Genomic DNA, 8,450 nt, shown 5'->3' on the forward strand with positions numbered 1-8,450 from the left:
CTGCACATATGAAGTTAAGGACATGATATCCTAAAGTTTAAAAACAGAAGGTGCAAATACATGACACTTTGTCAATAATATTTACACTACACACATAAAGTTAAGGACATGATGTCCTAAAGTTTAAAAACAGAAGGTGCAAATACAAGACACTTGGTCCTTAATATTTACACTGCACACATCCAATTAAAAACACCATGTCCTTAATATTTACACATCACTCATGAGGTTAAGGACACCATGTCCTTAATATTTTTATACTACACACATGAAGTTAAGGACACCATGTGCTTAACATTTATACTAATCACATGAAGTTAAGGACACCATGTCCTTAATCTTTACACTGCACACATGACGTTAAGGACGGGATGTCCTAAAGTTTACAACAGAAAGGTGCTAATTAGGACACTTTGTCCTTAATATTTAGTTGTGGAACTTTATATATACATAGCAAATGAAATGATTAATAAACTCTTTTTGATTGTTTACCTATTGTTGTCGTCTGTCTTTATATTAGTGTATGTTCCCGGGTTTTTACTTTTCATCATGTACAAGTATGAAGATAGTAATTCATAATTCTCTTCAGGAGTTCCTCTTATCAAAGCTAAAGCATGTTGAATAGCACGCCACGCCTTGTGATACCCAATGTATAATCCATGCAATTTTTACATTTCTGCCATGACAAAGACCGGTGTAACTTCAAACCTTAGGTCTCAAAGATTGTCAATAAACTAATCAACTTTGATCAGCTTTCATAGTGTTAACTGAGTAATCATGATTTTTCTCAACCTTTACTATCTTGAATAGTGTTGAATCTTTAATTCTGAAAGCGTGCACACACCACCCACACTTTTCATCATTGCATTTCAAAGAATATCTTGTTGAACTTGATCTAACAAACTTGAATTCAAAATGTCCTTTAATTACTATATTCGAAAAACGGTTAATTATAATCTTCATTTGGTCAAATATTGATCCCACTTTTATTTCATCCAATGAAGCATTTTCTCTCAATATTGTAGTTAGGAATTCTTTTTGTTTCGACTTTGACCTTCGCCTAGTTAGTTGAGTACAGTATTTTTCAGCAACTTCTTCAATTACTGGTGCACTCTCTAAGACTTGAATACCCAAATCTTGTTGGTTGTTAATATCTATAATGCTTTGTCCTTCCATTTAAATAGAATTGAATGTTTGAAGCACCTCTTCAATTATTGGTTCAGGTTCAACCACATCTATTTTCATTATCTGTTGGCATTTGTCTTGATTGTCTTGTTGAGTTTCTATGTTGACATATTCAAAGGTGCTTGTAGAGTCAAAAACTCTTTCCGAAACATCAACAATGAAACGACAGCCCTTGAAGAGTGAATGACTTTTTAGTAACTCTATACATGTGTGAAGGTCTAAATCTTTGGATACAAGCATTCCCTTGCTTGTTCCCAGGTTGATATCAAACCATATCATTGCTTCAAACCTGTCTCTATCCAATTCAATAACTTCAATGACCTAGTTGACGAAATCTTCAAATCGAATTTCCTCAGGTACTAGAACAAGCTTTATTTTATGATCTAGATACTTATAGTCTGCGATCCATCTTCCATCGAAAGCAACAATAATACATATTGTATCTATCCTGCAAGTCAAGAAAATGAGAAATTCAGGACACTTTGTCCTTAATATTTACACAACAGTCATGAAGTGAAAGGCATGATGTCCTAAACTTTATCAATACAAGGTGCAAATACAGGACACTTTGTCCTTAATATTTACACAGCAGTCATGAAGTTGAGGACGCGATGTCCTAAACTTTATCAATACAAGGTCCAAATACAGGATACTTTGTCCTTAATATTTACACAGCAATTGTGAAGTTAAGGACATGATGTCCTAAACTTTATCAATACAATGAGCAAATACAGGACACTTTGTCCTTAATATTTACATATCAATCATAAAGTTAAGGACACAATGTCCTAAATTTTATCAATACAAGGTGCTAATTGAGGACACTTTGTCCTTAATATTTACACAGCAGTCATTAAATTAAGGACACGATGTCCTAAACTTTATCAATACAAGGTGCAAATATATGACACTTTGTCCTTAATATTTACACAACAATGTATTTTTTCTATAAAGATGCAATCAAGAAAAGGAAAATAAAAAAAATCAAATCCCCTGCATCTCATTCTCCAGCAACCAAATAAAAATTCACACAAAAGCATAAAGAGATATTTGAAATTTTAGAACTTACAGTAATTTTATGATGAAATTTGGACGTGAAAGTTAAATTCTCTAATTTGAAATAGGAGGAGAAACTTTTTTGTAATTTGGACGAGGGAAGGTTTATGCAGCACGTAAGGTTTGAGCGAAGGTTCCTCTCCTAAACTCTGCACATAAATAAACTGAGTGAAGGTTTCAACATTATTATAGCACATGGGTACTTTCGACCGGGCGGGTAAAAGTTTATTAAAGTAGTGGCTTAAGAGTAAATACATTTTAAACAGTGGCTTAAGAGTAAATACATCTCTTATTAGTGGCTAACTGTGCACCCTCTCCCTCCCTCCCTCCCCCCCCCCCCCCCATAATATACTGGTCCAGCATAACATGCTGGAAATTCATACACAGGTGCTCCAATCTCTAGTATATTATGCTGGAATTTTTCGTGTGCTGGAGTTCCAGCATAATATGCTGAAGTTCATATATAGGTGTACTAATCTCCAGTATATTATGCTGGAACTTTCCGTGTTGCAGCAAAATAGTGGCTATTTTTCAATGACTTTGCAAACACTGATTAGTTTTCAATTACCAGTCCGAAAACTGACTAACTCGTGCTATTTTTACTCGTATATGGGTACTCATATGACATTCAATCGAAACTATTTATTTGCTTTAGCATTTATGTTGAGACCAAGAGGGCCAAATGTTTTATTATTATTATTATTATCTCGTTTTGATTGAAATGTTGCACCACATGTATTTGGTGATGATTGGAATTAGTGTGATTTTGACTGGTTGATGGGGGTTAAAGGCCTCGGCTGACGATCAGGCGTTAATTTTGGGGCGTGCCATTAGACATGTATTCTTTTATCCAAATTGTGAAACTTTGTTTTCTGCAAATGTGCAAAACTCAGTGTTCCTCAAACACCATATCGACGAGTTCCAAGAATATTGTTACAAAGAGTTGCAAAGGTAAAGTTCTCAACCAAGAAAATTATTATTGCAAGTCATACTAAAAAACTCCATTTAGGATCTCTTTTTACATCATGGTAGAACCAAAAGCACATGGACCAATATATCAATGAAATGATTAACAGCTAAAATTGAAAAATTACCCAAAAGAACAAAATGAATGTTCAGCAGAAACAAGTATAAAAGAGACCCAAATTTGATCATTTTAGCGGAAGTTGCAAAGAAATATATCCGCTTCTTTGCATGGAGTATACTTTCTAGTTTCTGCCAATTAATAGTTAGGATAAACCCAATCAGTTTTGAATGTAAGGCTATCGGCCCTCCTCTAGGGTAACAGTCAACTCATTGTTGGAGTTGATGTATGACTTACTGGAGGACGAAGTCGTTCTGTTACAAGCACGTGTTCGTGCGGTAAAAGCAGGTTTATTAGGTTTCGGAAGAGAAATGCTTTCACTACCAAGCATTATAATTACATCTGGCATGCTTGGACGAATGCGTGCTTCTTCTTGTACGCACAAGAGCGCAATATTAATGCATTTCAATACATCATCTTCATTGCATGATTCTAGTAGAGATTCATCAATTAAACTCATAGCATTTCCTTCATTCCATAATCTCCATGCCTGAAATATACCTCCAGAGTTAGGAAAAAGAGGTAATATAGTTACCAAACTGAAGTTTTAAAAAAAAACAAAGAGAAAAAATCAAGAAGTTTTAGGAATTTTAGAAATTTTCACTCACATAACCCAGGAGGTTTAAGGCTTCCTCTCGCTCATAAAATCCTGTATTTCTCTTGCCACATGTGATCTCAAGCATCATTACTCCAAAACTAAAAACATCAGACTTGATTGAGAATAATCCATCTAATGCATATTCTGGAGACATATAACCACTGCACCAAAAATTTGAGATGTGATTGGATTTAAATGTATTCTAGTACTAATATTGGAGTGATTGCAGCTAGCTAGAAGTAGAACTTACTATGTTCCAACAACTTTGTTTGTATTTGCTTCTGTAGTATTCCCTTGCACTATCCTTGCTAAGCCAAAATCTGAAATCTTGGGGTTCATCTCTTTATCTAATAATATGTTACTTGTTTTTAAATCTCTATGAATGATCCTCAACCTTGAATCATGGTGCAGATAAAGAAGCCCACGAGCAATCCCCAAAATGATATCAAATCGCTTCTTCCAATCTAATAACACCTGATGTCTTTCGTCTTGTGCAGTCAACATTCAAAAATGGTAATAATCAATAATAAAACAAAGTAGTTTATACTGAGAATTAAAAAGGAAATGATGTGCGAGTACCAACCAAAAATGAAGGTGTCTAAACTTTTGTTCGGCATATACTCATAGAGTAAAATCTTTTCATTTCCTTGGACGCAATAACCCATAAGTCTAACGAGATTTCTATGCTGAAGTCTTGCAATCAATACTACTTCATTCTTGAATTCGTTTATGCCTTGACCCGATTGGGCTGATAACCTTTTGATTGCAATTTCTCGTCCTCGATGAAACTTCCCCTGAAAATAATTTTAGTAAGTAAATTATATTACATTAAAAAAAAATACATAGCTCGTAGATAGAAGATTTAACAAACAAAAAAGTGATCCTTTGCAATAACCTTATAAACAGAACCAAAACCACCACGTCCTAGCTTATTTTCTTCTGAGAAGTTATCTGTCGCTGCTAAAATGCTTTCCAAACTAAAGAATGGAACATCGATGCCTTTCTCATCCTCCTCATTTATTAAGTCGCCTGACCCCTTTTGAGTGTTCAACCAGTGCGGCCGTGGATTTCCTTGATAGAAAGAAAAAAGGAGAATATATAATTTTGAATTAAACCTATATATATAATTTATCAAGAGCAGAGAGTTTGCACTTACCTTTTGTTCTTGCTCTCCTTGTTCTATAAAATAGGTAGACAAAGATGCATAGAAAAAGAGTAGTGGCAATTGTAGTAGGAAGAGCAACTTTTAGCCTTCTTGACTTATGCGTTTGGTCTGCAACTGTTGTAATAAAAAAGATAAAGTACATGCATTTTAAATAGATAAAGTAGAATCAAGTAGCTAATTCCTTGTAGCCTGAGATCCTTAATAATTTCGGAATACCTTTGGGAACTGAAAATTCAGAAGCAGCTAGTTTGACATAAATCGTCATTCCAGTAGCATCATCTTCGGATAGTTGTTGCAAGTTGAAGAGGTCTCCATTCCAAGTTAGACATTGATTGGCATCAAAAGCATAAGCAGTACAAGAGCAAATATTCAAACAAATAGATTCACATTCAGTTTCACTATCAACTGTCAGAGTGCGATTATTAACTGGTAATCTCATATGAGAATGTCTCCAGAATTTGTCCTGCTCCAAATTGGCAGCCGTTACATTACCACACTTGAGACTTGTTTTCCTCTCACAACCACTAGAGAAGCTATTCAAATCCCAATCAGTGTTTGACTTAGGAGTGAAACCAGACAAACAATCACACGAGCGGTTTGCGATCAGATTGCAGGTACCGAATGCCCCACAATATGCATAAACATTACATGGTGGTGTTGGTTGAGTGAAAAACACATTCCACTGCTTGCTACTATTCATCCATGTCAGTTGCTTAAGTTCCCCGGAGACATCCAGTATTACTCTTGCCCTGGATAAAGGATTTAAAATAAAATATCTGAAATAGACCTCATCGTCGTTGTTTATAAATGTGTAGTTGTACTGTGAATTTGGTCTCAAAGGCAACGAGCCGAATGTATGTCCATTCCAAGGTCCAGTAGACCAGTACTTTACAGTCTTGTTCCACCTAATAATGAATTCACCGTTAGGCTCCGCCTCAAGGGAAAAGAGTCCTGGACTAGGATCTTCAGAGTTTTTCCAAGAAGTGAGAACTTGGCTTGTTTTACTTCTTTTATTGTAGCCAAATTTAGAACCAGAGAAAAACGTGTGGCTCGGATGATCAAAACTTTGCCACAATGAATTGGACCCGTCATTCAAAATCAAATTTCCATCATCACGAATAATCGCCACGATAGATTTCGACGTGGCGCTGGAGTTGATATTTGTCGACCAAATGGAGAGTCCAGTCCCGTTGAGAAGCACCAAGTTCCCATGTATAATTTTGAGTTGTGCGGAGTCCATTTCGGAAAAAGAAAGTGGAGTCTCCCTATTTGCTACCCAAACTACGGTTTGTGGTGTTATTTGTTTATACCATATACCCATGTAATAATTGTTGGAAAGATTACCTACCGTAAAGAAACCCATCTCAAATATTCCACCGGAAGAGATAATTGTTACGCCAATTGTTATGGATTTCTCTGCAGAAAGGGTATCTCCAAGGGACAATTTCTGGTTCGTACTACTGTTTGTGTTAGCTCCGAATGAAAAGCACGAGAATAGTACGAGTTGCAGGAAAAGGAGATTTTTTATATTTTTCACTTCCATGGTAATTGGTTGCTGCACTAAGCTGAGAAGAGACCGTTTAAAAAGAAAGAAAACATGTTATCGTGCTGAAATAGAATGTTGCATGTCAAGTCAACAAAACCAAAATTTCTACAATGGGACTCTGAGTGAGACACTTATATTTTGACTTTCTAATTTTTACATCTAATAATACGGTGAATATCATAAAATTCTACTTTACGTATATTAAGTATACTCAATTTATGTGATATATTTTCCTTTTTAATATGTCCCAGAAAATGACACCCTTTTTTTATATTTAAAAATAATTTAACTTTAAATTTTTTATTTTATTATTAAATAAGATAAATTATTGTCACACTAATGTTTGTGATTTGTTTTAGGTCACAGGTTTCAATAATTTTTGTTCTTTCTGAAACTTCGTGCCCAATCAAATTATATCTCATAAATGTCTTTCCTTGTTTCTTAACATATATATGTGCTAATTAAACCTCGTTATATAAATGAACCAGCGGAAAGAAGAGTATTTGTGTCTCTAACAAGTTTCGGAATAATTTTAAAAGTTCAATATAACAAGTGCCTTGAGTAGTTGAATTAAATAAATATTACCACCATTTTCAAGTCTAGTTTTGGCAGAGACATCTAACAAATGATTATCGAATATAATATGTTTATCCAGTAATTTATTTTTTTTAAAATACGTTAATCTGTATTCGAGAGTAGACCCGGTCCATTTGACACTTTCAAACTTTTCTAGAGTAAAAAGATTTTTTTTGCATCTGCAGTAGTATTGTTCCAGGGTAGAAAAAAAGAATCCGGTCCATTTGACCTTTTCAACTTTTATAGATTTAAAAAGACCTTTTTGCACCTGCAGTAATATTTGACATGAGTTTAAGTTATGTACCATCACCGTAAAGAATTCTTTACGATCGTTCAAAGAACATCTAGAAGTCTTTTTTGTTGAAATTGGCAAAAGTACCACATCGGTGGATGACAATTTTGAATGAGAATTTTACCCTATAAAAGGAGGCCTAATGTTTAGGATTTAAATACACATCTCATTTGCCTTTTATCTTCTTAAGGCATTTGTATCTTCTCTCTTTAGTATTATTTCACTTGTAATTTTGGAGTGGAATAAAATATTGATTGTGTCCGAGGAAGTAGGCAAAATTGGCTGAACCTCGTAAATTCTGGTGTTCTTTTATTGTTGTCTTATTGTCTTGTTTATTATTTAGTGGTTGTCATAATTTTTGGTATAGTAGTTGTGACTCATTCACACTATATACATTTGGCTTCCGCAACAATTGGTAACAATTGGTATCAGAGCCAAGGTACTGTCTAAGTATGCTCTGTGGTTGCAGCATAGTCTGATCTTCCACATCAGAAAAGATCTATCTTGGTAACTGAGTCAAGGTTCTATCTGAGTATGCTCTGTGGTTGCAGCTTAGTCTGATCTTCCACACCAGAAAGGAAATAATCTTGATTTGTGTCGTCAGCTACTAAATAATATTTGTGTCAAAATGGGAGACAGTAAACAAGAAGAATCTACATCAAGTGTCAATAATACGTCATCGTTGGCATCTTCGCTTATGACAAGAATTGTGTCAAATGCGAAATTTGCGGTAGAAATTTTTGACGGGTCAGGACATTTTGGGATGTGGCAAGGCGAGGTTCTAGATGTTCTTTTTCAACAAGGGCTAGATCTTGCCATTGAAGAAAAGAAGCCAGATGTTATTGGAGAAGAAGATTGGAAAATTATCAATCGTGTTGCTTGCGGTACCATTCGATCCTACCTTGCTAGAGAGCAGAAATATCCATACACAAAGGAAACTTCTACAAG

General features: G+C 34.9%; 1 protein-coding gene across 1 annotated transcript; it reads right to left on the reverse strand.

The window, feature by feature from the left end:
- Positions 1 to 3,198: 3,198 nt before the first annotated feature.
- Positions 3,199 to 6,687, reverse strand: LOC107807610 (G-type lectin S-receptor-like serine/threonine-protein kinase At4g27290). The gene is made up of 7 exons (XM_016632029.2): positions 5,305 to 6,687; positions 5,080 to 5,202; positions 4,819 to 4,994; positions 4,507 to 4,717; positions 4,174 to 4,411; positions 3,934 to 4,084; positions 3,199 to 3,815 (listed from the first exon to the last, which is right to left on the reverse strand). The coding sequence occupies exons 1-7, from the start codon at positions 6,629 to 6,631 to the stop codon at positions 3,504 to 3,506; spliced, it is 2,538 nt and encodes an 845-aa protein (XP_016487515.1). The 5' UTR covers positions 6,632 to 6,687; the 3' UTR covers positions 3,199 to 3,503.
- Positions 6,688 to 8,450: the final 1,763 nt, after the last annotated feature.

Source organism: Nicotiana tabacum, chromosome 21 (assembly GCF_000715075.1).
Source record: "Nicotiana tabacum cultivar K326 chromosome 21, ASM71507v2, whole genome shotgun sequence".
NCBI classification, from domain to species: Eukaryota; Viridiplantae; Streptophyta; class Magnoliopsida; order Solanales; family Solanaceae; genus Nicotiana; species Nicotiana tabacum.